We start from the raw sequence: 14,399 nt of genomic DNA on the forward strand, positions 1-14,399 counted from the left end.
TGGTAATCCATTGTGTGATATCTAGAAACTGCCATTTGGCACAGTAGAAAGGAAGAATGAGAGGATGAGATTTTGCAATTCTAATCTAATGGATGCTGTTATATAAACTTTTAAGAACACTGTAATACTAGCAACATCTTCTGTATACTTGTTCTTAAGAAACATTTGCTGGGCAACAAAAACACTTGAGAATTTTTACATGATTTATTTAATAATAAACCAATTAAAGATACAAAAACGTTTAGAGGATTCCAAAATTTCAATTTTTGTTTAAATACAAATTCACTTTGTAATATGAAAACATATAACATTAGACCTCTAAACATAGTGATTTTTTTCATCTACAAAAATTTTTTTTGCTATACTAGAAAATTTGCAGAAAACAATTTTTCTTGTGAAATTAAATGTACATTATTTACAGCTGAAAAAGTAATCTAAAAACTATTTCATTTCAGAAACTTGGATATATATGTATATTATCTTTGTATGCAATTCCCCCTCCCCCCACTCCCAATAAAAAAATGATCCAAAATATAAAGCAATTACGCTTTTATAGCAACTGACTAAGTCAGGTTAGCCCAAGGCTTGGTTGCTTTCTGGGATCTTAAAGAGCCCTGACTCTTTCAGAATAGCAGTTTATCATTTAGCACTCAGCAGCGTAAGACTACTAGGGGACCACAATGCACAGTGGCCTAGAAAGTTAATGAACAAAGTATTTAGGAAGAATTCAGTTCATAGCAGATCTTACAGATAACAGAAAAATGAATTTTGTAGGGCCATTAATTTTTCTGCAATATTTTAGCTATATTTACATTAGGAGATAAGCTGATAATGTTTTAATTGATATAACTTTAAAACTTAGGGGTTAGAATCATAAAATTTAGAACTAGATAGGAAATGAGAGATCATCTAGTCTAATCCAATACATCCCTCCTCTGATGACAACCGAGGCCCAGAAAGATCAAGTGGCTTGCCCACGGTTACACACTAAGGCGAGAGCCACTCGTAGGCTGATGCTTTTACACTATCCTGCTTTGGAAACAGGTTCAGCCATATCGTGGGCACATTTCAATTTTTAATGTTATATTTTACATAGTCATAGTTCAATATACAGTGCAACAAACTAAAGTCAATCCAAGTGAAATCATAATTTTAACAAAGCATAAAATAGGTGTCTTGCATTTGAAAGAGTCAAGACTTAACCTATACAAGTGGAATGAAAATAGCTCCTCTATAAATTTCCGGATGCCTTATATTTAAGTACTGTATTTACAAAAGAATCAGAAAAGCTAATATGGTATAAAATTTAAAAAGAAACTTTAAAAATGTTTATGATATAGCCGTTGGAAAAAAAATCTCAAAAGAATGTCTTCATAGTATAAAATGCCTGTTCCTTCACAAATGAATTCTGAAACATCTGGAGAACAAAGAGAAACACTTGGGTTTTCCTCTCATCTAACAAAGTCAAAATTAGCTCTAAGTTACTGTTTTTAACAAGTAACTACAAAATTAGGAACATTCGTAGAATTTGTCTTAGAAATCAATCAGTTTACGTACAATTGAAAATGCTCAGTTAAAAAACAACTACCCATAATTCCTTTGGTGTGTTAATTAGAAAGCATTGGGTTCCAGCAGTTCACTTTTCACAGCTACGGGAGAGGTAAATCCATTGGAACTGGACACCACCATCACATAAGGCTGTGGCTGTGGCTCAGTTTCTTCAGTGCCTTCTTTCAAGTTATCTTCCACCTCCTTTTTCTCTACTTCCTGCACAGGAGTTTTTGTTTCTTGAGCTTTGATAACTGAAGTGATCACAGTGCCAGGTGGGTGAGCCACCAGCTGTGAGCTGCGAGGAGAAAAGGTCACCACGGGTGTGGTAGCACTGAAGGACGGAGATGAAGCCACGCTGACGGTTCCGTTGCAAACGGACTGAACGCTGCTGGTGAGGACCTGCTGTACATGGGCAGGGCTCAGGACGATGGAAGGGGGCGAGCCCGGCTTCTGCGACTGCAGCATGACGTTCTCCTTCAGTACTGTCATGGGCTGCGATGATGGAATGGCTTGTAAGATAAACTTCTGAGACCCCGCACCTGATGAGGGGTCTGTGCTGGCTATCACTGTCGTGATTGGCACTGTCTGGAGTGTTACTGTGTGCAAATGCTGGTTCCCAGGAGATACAACCACTGGAACCTGGGCTGGAGCTGGTATGGTCCTGTGGAGATTATGAAATAAAAGTGAGGAAATTAGCATAATCTACATCGTTGAAAACTTTAACATGTGACAAGTCATTGTGACAAAACATGAGTTACTCACTTCCAATGCGACTTCCCATATTTTCAAAACAACATAAACACTGTGCCTGACCCTGTATTAAACGCTGTACATACAGTGACGCCCAACACAAATCTCTCAGTCCATTAACTATGATACCATCTGGTGAAAAAAAAAAAGTCTGCACAATGTGCTTTATTGACACAAATGGGGAAGCAATTATGTTGGAGGAGGAAGACATCAAAATGTTTCACCAAGAATTTATGTAGAAGATGCCTGAAAGAAAATTAGGAATTTTAAAACAAACGTATTGGATTCACTATCATCATTTTAATACCTGATGGATAGTATCATTAATATGCCCAGCCAAATGACCAAACATCACATGATTATAATTGTTTCCAACTTGTTTTCCTATCGAGAGGGAAAACACTCAATTAACTAAAATAAAAAACACTTCAATCTGAAATGTGTATGTGACAGAATTATTAGAAGAATTTTAATAGTTCATGATTCATATCATATTACATAAGACAAGTCATGATATAATTAACTCATGAGGCTTCTTCAGGCTGGCAGAGAGAGCAAAAAATAAGGCCAAGCCTTGGCAAAAATAAATAGAAGCATGTTTTAGCAGTTTTCTCAGCTCAAATAATTTTCACAAAGTTGTCATAAAGCTACAATTTAACATAAAACCCTTTAACATAAAATCCAGTTTGTATAAGGTTGTTAATCCCATTTATTGAAGAAAAGAGATACATAAATGGTTATGAGTCGATTTAATTTTAAAAGTTCGGAGCTGTGAAATTTATAGTTATGGCCATTGTTACTATAAAACAAATGCAGTTGAAAAAATTCAGCACCTGGATCTCCACTGTGTTTCCCCCGAATTCTGTAAAGCTGTATTACAAAAGAGGGATAACTGCTACTCCAAATGGCTAAGAGCTGGATTAGTCCCCATAAACCAAATGTTAATTATTGCCAGGAGATCATCGCAGGTAAATTTTAGTCAGTTGTAGTTATGTGGCCTGTCACATGTGAGAAATGAAATTCTGGAGGAGAAAACAGATGGGCTAGGTGAGATGAAGACTCAGCACGACTCATGAGAAGCTCAACGAAGCAGACACACGCAGGATAACTAGGGCCCACCCATTCGTGTAGGGTACCGACTCCCAAGTTCCGTTTGTCACCACGGTCACCACTGTGAGGGTCAGCCTACTGCAGGATATCGGCAGCTCTTTGGAAGGACACTGCTAGAAGAGAATATGAATCAGGTGATGAAGATTTAATAGGTTGGCAGGGTATGGCTAGGAATAAAGGCCAGATGTACTAACATTATTGAGCGGGCAGGGATGAGTTGGAAGGATACAGAATAACTTTGGGAAGTAGGACATCCTTCCAAAATACACTGTGCCTCCCTTCTTCTCCCCTGCCTGCCTGAATCAGGATATCCTGGGTGGAATCTAAACCTGAGCGTGGTACCTGACCCTGCAGACAGATACCATTTTTTAAATAAAAAGGACCCAAGGGCTTCCCATGCAAGAGTTCATGCACACGTAGTGTACATACAGATCAACGGTACTTGACATATCGTAAGCATACAGATTGTCTCTATAAACATGGATAGCCTTGCCCCTCTATCAGTACTATGATCCCCATTTTACATGTGACAGGAAACTGCACAAAGAAGTTGAACAGCTTGCCTAAGGTGACCAGTTAGATAGGAAGTCATCCAACTGCAGAGCCTCTGTGCTTAACCATGACAACATCCTGCCACTTCTTGAGTCCTAAATAACTTCAGCTAAGGTGAACATTTACTTTCTCATCTTTAAACTGTGGGGAGTTACAACTCTTTAATACACACCTTCCCTCTCTCAGGTGTGGCATGAGCAATAATGTACTTGGAAAATTTCCATACTGCTTATCAGGGCTACCACTAGATGGTCAATGTTTTTTTCAAACAGAAAAAGGATAACCCTTTCTTGAAACACCTGACTGCCATCTGCCAGAAAATATATACTGATGTACAAAATCTGCAACATAAATATGTTGGCTTATTTGAACAAATTCCAAAGCAATTTAATTTTCACAAAAAATTCAGAGATTAAAGAATAAAATATTACACAGCCTTTTCTCAACCACAGGAAATTTATATTATCTTTTTCTGTTAATGCAGGAACTGTCAGTTGTGCCTGGTTACATTATATGGTATAACAAAGGTCATATTACAGTTTACTACTTACAAAAATTCTCCTAAGCTGCTTGTAACCAACTGGTACAATACTGGTAATTTAAAATTCCTCAAACTTTCTGAAGCTAAGAAAGATATACAATATAACATTTAGCTTTTGTTGAATACTTACTCAGCTGTCAGAAAGTGTCTTTTAATTGTTTTAACTACCTGTAAGATTAAGTAATACTCATCTTTATTTTATAGTTAGAATAGTTAATTTGATCCAATGTCACATCTAATCATTGGCTGGAAGGCTAGAAGGTTATGTCCGCATTCTTCCTACTCCATCACATTACTTTTAAGGTAATCTACACATTATATATTTTCAGAGGCTAATTTATTTAAAAGGCCTAAGACAAACTATTAGTGCTTGAATAACACTATAGAGAAATAAATTATACCAGGTAGGTATATGGACTTCCAAGTTTACCAAGAGACAATTTGAAGAAAATATTTTACCAGAGGTTTATTTTTGTGAAGTCAGAGTCAAAATTAAAACTTGTAAAACTGAGTACATATACCATAAATCAATTAATAAGAATTTAATCAATGTCAATATAGATACAGCTGGCCCTCCATATCCATCCATGGTCTCCATGTCTGCAAATTCAACCAACTGCCAATGGAAAATATCTGCCTCCCCCCAAAAAATTCCAGAAAGTTTCAAGATGCAAAACTTGAATTTGCCACATGCTAGCAACTATTTACACAGCATTTACACTGTGTTACGTATTGTAAGTTATCTAGAGATGACTTAAAGTATATGGGAGGATGTATGTAGGTTATATGAAAATACTATGTATGCCATTTTACATAAGGGGCTTGAGCATCCTCGTATTTTGTTATCTGAAGGGGGTTCTGGAACCAATCACTTGAGGATACTGAGGGACAACTGTATGTGCCATTATGTGAGATAAAAATAAATGAGCAAAGAAAAAAATTGAGAAAAAACATGTTGCTACCTCATTGTAAGTAAGTGATAATTCATGTGATTACATGAATCAACTGGCAGGACAGCAAATCATTAAGCTACTGCTTTAGGGGTATTTGAAATACTCAGGGGTGAAAAGTCATGGTGATGTCAGCTGACTTGACAAATAGTGAAACAGAAATAAGGGTATAAATAAAAACAGAAGAGGAATAAGGCAAAATGCTATAAATTCTGAATTTCGATGGATGGTAAGTAGGTGCTCAATGTACTATTTCAACCTTTCCATTTTTTGAAATTTCTTGTAACAAAAAGTTGGCATAATTACAGTGAAAATAAGTAGGATTTTGGGGGGGGAATAAAATGTAAACAAATGAGAGAAGAATTTTTTTTAGGTCAAAGGAATTTAGAGTGTGTGTGGATACATGCACACATATAAATATAGAATAATTTCTACAAGAATAAATTGTTTTAAACTTTGAAAAGTTTAACTTTGTATCTTCATTTTATAGGTAGTCTACATAGAGAACTCATTACTCTAAGAAGAGATAAAGAATGATAATTTACACTACTTCAAATAAATTCTATAAATATGAAGGGGTGTTATATATCAGACTATGCTAGGTGCTGGGAACAGGACGATGAATAAAATCTAGCTCCCAAAGATTTAAATACATAGCAAGAGACAGGCGTTAAGTCAACTAAAACACCTGGTTCAGGTACAGAATGTGGTTCAGGCAAGTAAGGAGCTTCAGCTGGAGAACAAGGAAGGCACCATGAACAGACTGAGAGCTGGCGTGGGGGCTATGGAAACTGGCCCGCACTCTGTGGGCAACGTAGATCTAACAAAAGCTGCAGTATCACAAATGTTGACTTTTGACCCACTTAACAAGGAATGGCTCTGGTCAGAAACATGACATAATGAAATGCATCAGTAACATTTAGATTACCAGAGGCAGGAAGCAGGCAGAGTCTAGAGAACTCTCAGAGAATTTGGAAATGAAGATTTTGAAAAATATATAGCAAAGACAGCTTGAAAATCACAGGCAGGGAGTATTATTAGAATGTTTTAATATCTGGCACTGAGTTTTTTCCTGAAATTGACATTCACAGTAATAAAGTATCCAATATAATATCATAACTTAGTATCTTCAATTGCTAGAGGTGTGTGTTTTTGTTGTTGTTTTTCTTCTGGTTTATTTTTATTCTGAAGGCCTAAAAAAGGAAATTTTGATTAGACGTGCTTAAAAAAACAACTGAATCAACCCAAGAAGGGAGTCCCAGTGATCAGTTGTGGCCATTGTATGCTTCTTATCAACACAAATACACATGATGATAAGATGGCAGAGATTAGAAACCAATGGGAGGAACCACATATTTCCTATTAAATATTCAGTAGTAATAAGTAACCAACAGAACTTAGAGGAAAACAAAACCTTAAAGGGAAAATAAAGTTCAATAGGTACTTTTTTAATTAAAATGGAAAAAATGCGGTCTTTATACTCACAAGTCAACAATTTAACAGAACTCCATCTGAGAAAATAGCATCTTCCCAAGAAATAATGTGTATTTCCTTTAACTCAGTGCAATTCCAAAAGGTCATGATACGTCCATTTATGGAAAATTTTTATAGCTTCTAACTTTGTTTGAAAAATAGTATCACAGTTTAAAAATAAAGAACCACCGATACAATCTGAGGACTGATGTACTGCTGCAGAAACAATCTGTTGACCAAGAGTTCTAGCTTGAAATCTATATAATTTTTATTCTCACTTTTGAATCCCAGCACATTTAACAAAAGATGACTCTGGTCAGAAACCTGGCACGATGATGTGCATCGGTAACTTTAATTTTCTCACCTAATACTCTGAACGGAGGAATTTAATGCTTCATCCTGCACGCTGCTGGTTGTGTCTCCCTCCGGAACAGCCTGTACCGGCTGCACCACGTGAATAGTCCGGAAGAGCTGCGTAGGGTATGGCGTCTGCGTGGGCGGCACTGTCCTCAGAACCTCTGACGGCTGTGCCACTTCCACGGGCTCTTTGGGTTTTGCGGCTTTAGAATTCCCTGCTTTCAGCACTGTAGTGGCTCCTCCTTTTATCCCTGGACTGCAAGATGAAGATACTCTCGACCGGCTTGCTTGGTTCCTGCTCGAGGTGGTTGTTGAAGACAGTGATGGATCTGAAGAGTCCATGCTGGAACTTGGATCCTCATCATCTATATAAATCAGATCTTTTGGCATATCCTTAAACTGATACACCAAACGCTGACCTTCTACTTTTGCCAGAATACCCCTTTGGTAATAGTACCTAGTCAAAGCAGACAATATTATCAGTATTTTGTTCAGTTAAACATAAACTAAAATAATATTCAACACAATAAAAATTTCTGAATCATATACAGAAGTTAAAAGTTGGAGACCAACAAAGGAGAAAAGAATTTCTAAATTAGGGGTGGCTATTTTATTTCCCTTCCATAGCTTACTGTAATGTCCCTATCGGTTAAATTTGATTCAGTAAATGTGATACAGTTTTCTGTGTAAAACTTAATGATGTACAAATAGAAGTGATTCAGATTTGGGCAGTGATTTTAATTAAATCAAGAACCTAAAGACTATAAGTTTAAAAATAAAACACAAACTGTAACTAAATAATTCTGGTTTAAGAAGGTTATCAAATTATCAGATCACTGCTACTTCTAATCTTTCTCAAATATACACAGATCTTGCAGACTAAATGACATGATCACAGAAAAACAAACTAAAAGAGGGCTTAAGGATAAAATGGTACCTTCGTTCAACATTTTTATGATGTCTAATATTATTCTCGAAGCATTAATTTATTCCAAAATAACATACTACACATCATATCTGAGATTCATGTTTAAAATGGACCCTCTTATTAAGTACATGCATTACCACTGTTTGTCACTTTGTGCTGAATTTAAGTGTAATGGCTCAGAACATATGAGACTTGTGGTCGATTTACAATCCCCAATGACAGCTTAACATTTTCTGATCCCTTCATAAATAAAATATCTGTTGTTTGCGTGAAGACTTTGGGGGGAAAGAGAACATTTTCCCCGACTGGAATAAGATTTCAATTTAAATACATACTCATTTCTATAAGTAGTGTGGGTTCAGCACTTCAATAGTAACACTCACCATTTCTTTAATCCTCTGACTTTTGAGTATTTAGGAAACGATACTCTTAACACAATGAACTACAGAAACATCACGCACCTGAGAGCTCTTCCCATGGTCTCATAATTCATGTCAGGTTTGTTTTTGTGCTTCCCCCACAACCTGGATACTGCTTTAGAATCTACCAATTTAAAAATGCCTTTTTCTCGCTGGGTCCATTTGATATATTTAGGACAAGTAGCTTTGTCCTGGAGCAGTGCCAGTAAAAACTCCCAAAGATAAATTGTGTTTCCTGAAACAAAAGCAATTTCTTTTTAACTGACCAAAAATTCATTTGAAAGAGCACAATATAAAACACAACTAAAAGTCTTATTAAGTTCCATCTATAATTATACAAACTTATTACACAATTCAGTTAGTACTGGTGATATAATGGTCATAATTTTTAGGGTCTAATACACATCTTTTTATTAGTCCCATAAAAGATACCTGAACAGACCAATCCTGCCAATTAGATTTGTGATGACTTAGGGAGAAAGCACTTCAAGACAATTTTTTTCAGCCTTTTTAAGAACCATTATTACATAGAAGAAACTGAATAGGAGTTGTACAAAAACTTTCAATAGTTCTTTTTATATTAAGAGCCAGCAGATTAGTCTCAACAATCTTCTTCAACTTGGGCAGCAGTTATGAAAATGCTAGAACTCCAAGACAATGTAATATGTAACTGAACTGAATGTAAATGAACTGAAAACCGAATGTGGCTAAATTCTTCCAAGAGACTTAGTATTAAATGAAAGGATAGATGATTTTGACAGGTACGTGGAAATCTCCTGAACAGATTTCTTGGCTTGCATTATTACCAGTCCCCTCACAAAAAGTGGTGACTGTATCTTATAAGCATTTCAGTAGAAGCTTGTGGTTTCTACTTACAACATGCAGACATTTTAAAGCAATCCGAATGTTACCTGACCTGTAAGTATTATAGGGAAATTATAGTAGTACTTACCCTTCCCATCTTTATTTTTCTTCTTCACAGATATGTTGGGTGTAGTGGTGGGGGAATCTGGTCGTGGTGGTTTCGTTTTTCTCCCTGAAATCAGAACAGCTCTTATGTAAGTATGTGCCTCCCAAAGTGAGAGAGAATGGACAATTTAGCTGTTTATAAATGCTATTTTGTCATTTATCCTAAATTTCAAGTACCAAACATTTTGCTCTTTATATATTGAACACATATACTGGCTTCCTAAATGCTATTTATTAAAAGGAAAATAACTTCAGTAAAAATTTAACATTAATACAGGTTAGATCACAAACACTTTTATGCAGAAAACAATACTTTGGCTCATTTGCAAAAATGAGGTTAAGTTTAAACTTTACATTTTGTCTCTGAGGTGATGATAGTGACAGTGCTTTCTTAAAATCTGGGGGAATATTCTTGATGCTGATAAAACCTGAGCTCAAAAAATAAGCCAGATATGTTTGTCTGCCTCTTGATTACATAAGTTTTAAGGCAGGAGAAGTGGGTTTTTAGCTTCTCTCTCTTCTAAATATATCTCTGTCTATAGTTAGTTCTCAAATATTGGAAACTGCCCAAAACTTCTAGATACAAAAAATAAGTGAGGCAAAATTTTGGTAAACCACAAGGTCAATTTTTATTTTCTTGTGTATTTTTAAACATCTCATTGTTCTATATTTCTTTCAATTTACAGCAAGCAAACTTTACAGTTATCCATCATCCAGTCTCTAGACAAGTTCATTGCAACAGCGTTAAACTGTATTTTGTGCAGCCTTAGTCTGGGTCAATCAACTATTCCAAAGCCGTGTTTGTGCTCTTCTTGTGCCACTTATCTAGAACCACAACTTGGCAGCAGTGTTGCCTAAGATTTACGTTGAGGTGAGAACACTGTCTGAACAGATTATCGCTCTGTATATGAGACAATGAAGATTAAGCATAAAATGGACACCTTAGTTAGTATCTCTTACCCCAACATCCTTGAGGCTGACTCTCACTGGTCTAGATCACAGGGGTGAAAGCTGGGGTAATATAATATAGGGCAGTAACTTAGAAAAGCAGAATTTGAGAGCTAAAGTCACAAGGTTAGTAACAAAACATCTGCAGACAAACTGAATAGGAAAACACCTCTGAAGTGAAGGTGAGTAAGCGTCAAGGAGAAGAGGTTCAAAAAAGTCACTCTTCAGGCCAGATCCCTCCTGAGACTACCAGATGTATAAATGTGGAACCTAGTGGTACCCATCACTGTTCATGAGACAGATACTTGTAGCTAACTGTGCTAACAAAAATAACACTAGAAGCCACACTTCAGTTAGCTCCTGTCCCTCCTACCAACTTATTTTCTGCTTTCTATTTACCAGCTTTCTCTGACAGATAATGTTTTCGCTACCCCACTGTACTCCTCCACTAGTTTACCCATTCACCTATGGATGGAGACTTAGCTGTTTCCAAATCTTGGCTACTGTGAATAATGCTGCAATGAATACGGCAGTGCAGGTATCTCTTTGGCAACTTGCTTTCAGTTCCTTTGGCTACACACCTAGAAGTAGGATTGCTGGATCATACAGAATTTCTAGCTTTAGGTTTTTGAGGAACTTCCATACTGTTCTGTGTAGTGGCTGTTATCAATTTAAATTTCCACCAACAGTGTAGAAAGATTCTCTTTTCTCCACATCCTTGGCAACATTTTCTCGTCTTTTTCTATGGCTACCTCTAGCCATTCTAACAGGCATGAGGTGATATCTTACTGTGGTTTTCATTTGCACTTTCCTGATGATTAGTGATATCGAGCATCTTTGCATATACCTGTTGGCCATTTGTATGTCTTCTTTAGGAAAATGTCTACTCAGGTCGTCTGCCTATTCTTTAATTGGATTGTTTGGGGTTTTTTGCTCTTGAGTTATATGAGTTCCTTACATAGTTTGAACATTAACCCCTTGTCAGATAAATGGTTTGCATATATATATTTCTCCCATTCTGTAGTTGCCTTTTCATCTTATTGATTATTTCTTTTGCTGTGCAGAAGCCTTTTAGTTTAATGTAGTCTCACTTACTGACTTTTGCTTCTGTTGCTTCTACTTTTGGTGTCATATCCAAAAAATCTTTGCCAAGTCAGGTTCTGTTACTCCACCTTGATTAGAAGAGGGAGTTTCGCCTGGTATTTTTTTTTAGCAGTCTCATTCTTTGATGACGTGTTTTATTCTTTTGCTTTAATAATTACAATCATATGCATTGAAAGTTTCTATTTGACAATTCTGTTGTCTGAGGTTCTCAGAGATCTAACCCTAGGACTTTCGGCGCCTGCTACTTCTCATTCAGGAAGTAATCTTCCTTAAGTTATTTTGTGATAATGAAATGTGAGTTCACCTTCAGCAGGGTTTTATTTGTAGAAACTCTGTGCAGCCTGGATCAAGTATATGACTTGCCAAAGCAAATTTTACAAGAGTTTTCCCTGGTACCCAAAGTTATTGCCTGCTGGGAGGCCATTCTTATGTTAATTACTTGGCTGGAAAATCCTAACGTCAGTGATAGTTGAAAATCTAATCATACACCTCGGTTAACGCCAACCTAGGACTATGAATTCTCAAAGGAAAAATTTCTCCACCCAGCTGAGAAGTATAAGCTTCCTTAATACTGTCTGTGCCAATGCGTGGACTGTTTTTCCCCTTAGGGTATGGTCTTTCAAGGATCTCAATCACATGCTGAGGTCTCTGTCTAATACCCCTATTTGCATTGGACCAAGACTGAAGCATCTGCCTCTACTTGGGTAATAAAACCGAAGCCCCTCAGACATCAAGACTGACATGTCCTCCTCAGCCCTGTAGAGGTCCTGCAGTGTCAGCTCATTCTTACTATTGTTATTTTTCTCTTCATTTTTGGCCCCTGAAATTTCCCTTACTTTCATGTGCAGTTAGGTTATGTGGTGGCTGCTCCTGATGCCATTAACTAAGATATCAAACTCAAAAGTACTGAACAAGCTGGATGGAGTAGAATCAAAAGGCAATGAAACGGAAATAGTGTTGGACTTCAGAATGTAAGTATGGTCCTAAGCTGTGAAAAGTTAAAAATTCCCTTTAACACATTCTAACATGTTCCTCTTCAGTTACTTACCTGCTGATTAAACCTGTATTTTTCTCATTGAAACCTTATATTGGAACCTATACCTGTGGTTTTCAAACTATGTTCTGCAGGAGGAAACTGACTTGCCCTTACCCCTGAGCTCTTTCTGAACTTAGATAAAAGAGTTTAGAAAAAAGAGTCAGGCTTTAAAAAGTTGGAAAATCCCTTTTCTATGAGATAGACCAAATATTTTAAAAGTATAAAATGATTTTTCTAAAAAATGAATCTAATACAAAGAAACACCTCTTACTTTATGTTTTTGTACCTTCAATTTTCTCCTTATATAAGTTTTTACTGGTGTAGAAATATCCTTGAATAAAAATTATATTTAGCTTCCAATCAAGAGTTGACTGCCCTAACCAAATTAACCACTCACCTTTCTTTCTCTTAGGTTGTTCTGGTGATGAGGGTCCTGGTGAGTGTACGTATGTCTCTTGAACCGGCTGAGTTTCCATCACTTCGGGAATCCCATCTAATGTGACGGATACATGGGTGATTGGGGCAACAACAATGTCATCTTCAGATGAACTAAACATATTATTATCTAATGGAAATAAAATCAGCTAATTATAATCAACTTTGTATTATAAATCAAAATCATTTCAGAAAATATTTCCTGTTTCTTTGAAGATTAAAGTAGAAATAAAATCCTGAAATCAACTCCTTGCTTTTTATTTCCTCTGTATTAAGTCAGTTACCCTGAATCAGTCAGGCTTGATTGGACTATTTCAGTGTCTTCCTTACTTGACTTCCTGTCCCCAGTCTATCTTGTCTCTCTGCTCCATTCTTCACATTGCTAAGGTTTTTCTCTGAAATCCAAGACTGATCTGATCATACTCTTCTCTATAAAAACTTTACACCATGGAAATTAGAAAGAAAAATAAAATTGACATATCTTCCCATAGTTTACAGGAGAAAAAAGGTAAGAGCAACCCAAACTCCGTAATATGTCATTTGAAGCTTCCAGAGTCTACCAGCCACCATGAAGCTTACACTTCACATTTTTATCTCAAACATTTCTTTTTTCTTTTTTAAACAGGTATGTGTCTTTGGTTCAGTCCATTATTCCCTCTATCTTGAATGTCCTTTCCTGTCTTCTCTACCCATGAAAAGCTTATTTGCCATTTACAGCCCAGGTCAACACACTCCGTGCATAGAGCCTGTCCCTGACGTTCTCAACCAGAGTACTCTCTCCTTCCAGAACACTTTGCTATCCCTCTCATGGCCTTTATTTTTGGCTTTTACAGTTGTTTACATAAACAATTGTCTTCAAAATCAAACTGTAAGCTTGAAGAAAGAAACAATATCTGTTCATTTCTATATCATGTCATCATCTAATGAATTGCTGAGCATATAGAAAATATTCTATAAACATCTTGAATTGATTTAATAATTATTAATTATATGGGTTTGACTACTTTCTTGTCAGAAAATCCCAAAGGAGAACATGGATTTAAAAGCAGATCAATAAATGTGGCAGTCAATTTTATGCCATGAAGGTTTAGAAAACTTTTCAATGGATTTTTGCCTATTCGCTGATGAATATCTATGGAGATCACTACATTTTAATAGTTTGGGTCCCTAAACATCCTAACAGTTCACCAATGAGGTTAAAGCAATTCTGCATTATCTGCTATTTGACAACTACATTACTTTTTATTCCTAAAGTTCTCACTCTTCAAATTAAAAA

General features: G+C 36.3%; 1 protein-coding gene across 8 annotated transcripts in view; it reads right to left on the bottom strand.

The window, feature by feature from the left end:
• Positions 1-213: 213 nt before the first annotated feature.
• ELF1 (E74 like ETS transcription factor 1) overlaps positions 214-14,399 on the bottom strand; it is a 91,509-nt gene continuing 77,323 nt past the window's right edge. For 3 of the 8 annotated variants that reach the window (XM_032496037.1, XM_006176272.2, XM_032496038.1), the window contains exons 5-9: positions 13,086-13,253; positions 9,584-9,667; positions 8,674-8,866; positions 7,292-7,741; positions 216-2,212 (exon numbers count right to left, since the gene is read on the bottom strand). In XM_032496037.1, the coding sequence (XP_032351928.1) occupies positions 1,612-2,212; positions 7,292-7,741; positions 8,674-8,866; positions 9,584-9,667; positions 13,086-13,253 (1,496 nt within the window). In that variant the 3' untranslated portion in view covers positions 216-1,611. Of the gene's footprint in view, positions 2,213-7,291; positions 7,742-8,673; positions 8,867-9,583; positions 9,668-13,085; positions 13,254-14,399 lie in introns of all 8 variants that reach the window. The other 5 variants (XM_032496039.1, XM_032496041.1, XM_032496040.1 and 2 more) reach the window with 4 other exon arrangements.

The sequence above is a fragment of the Camelus ferus genome, chromosome 14 (genome assembly GCF_009834535.1).
Source record: "Camelus ferus isolate YT-003-E chromosome 14, BCGSAC_Cfer_1.0, whole genome shotgun sequence".
Taxonomy (NCBI): Eukaryota; Metazoa; Chordata; class Mammalia; order Artiodactyla; family Camelidae; genus Camelus; species Camelus ferus.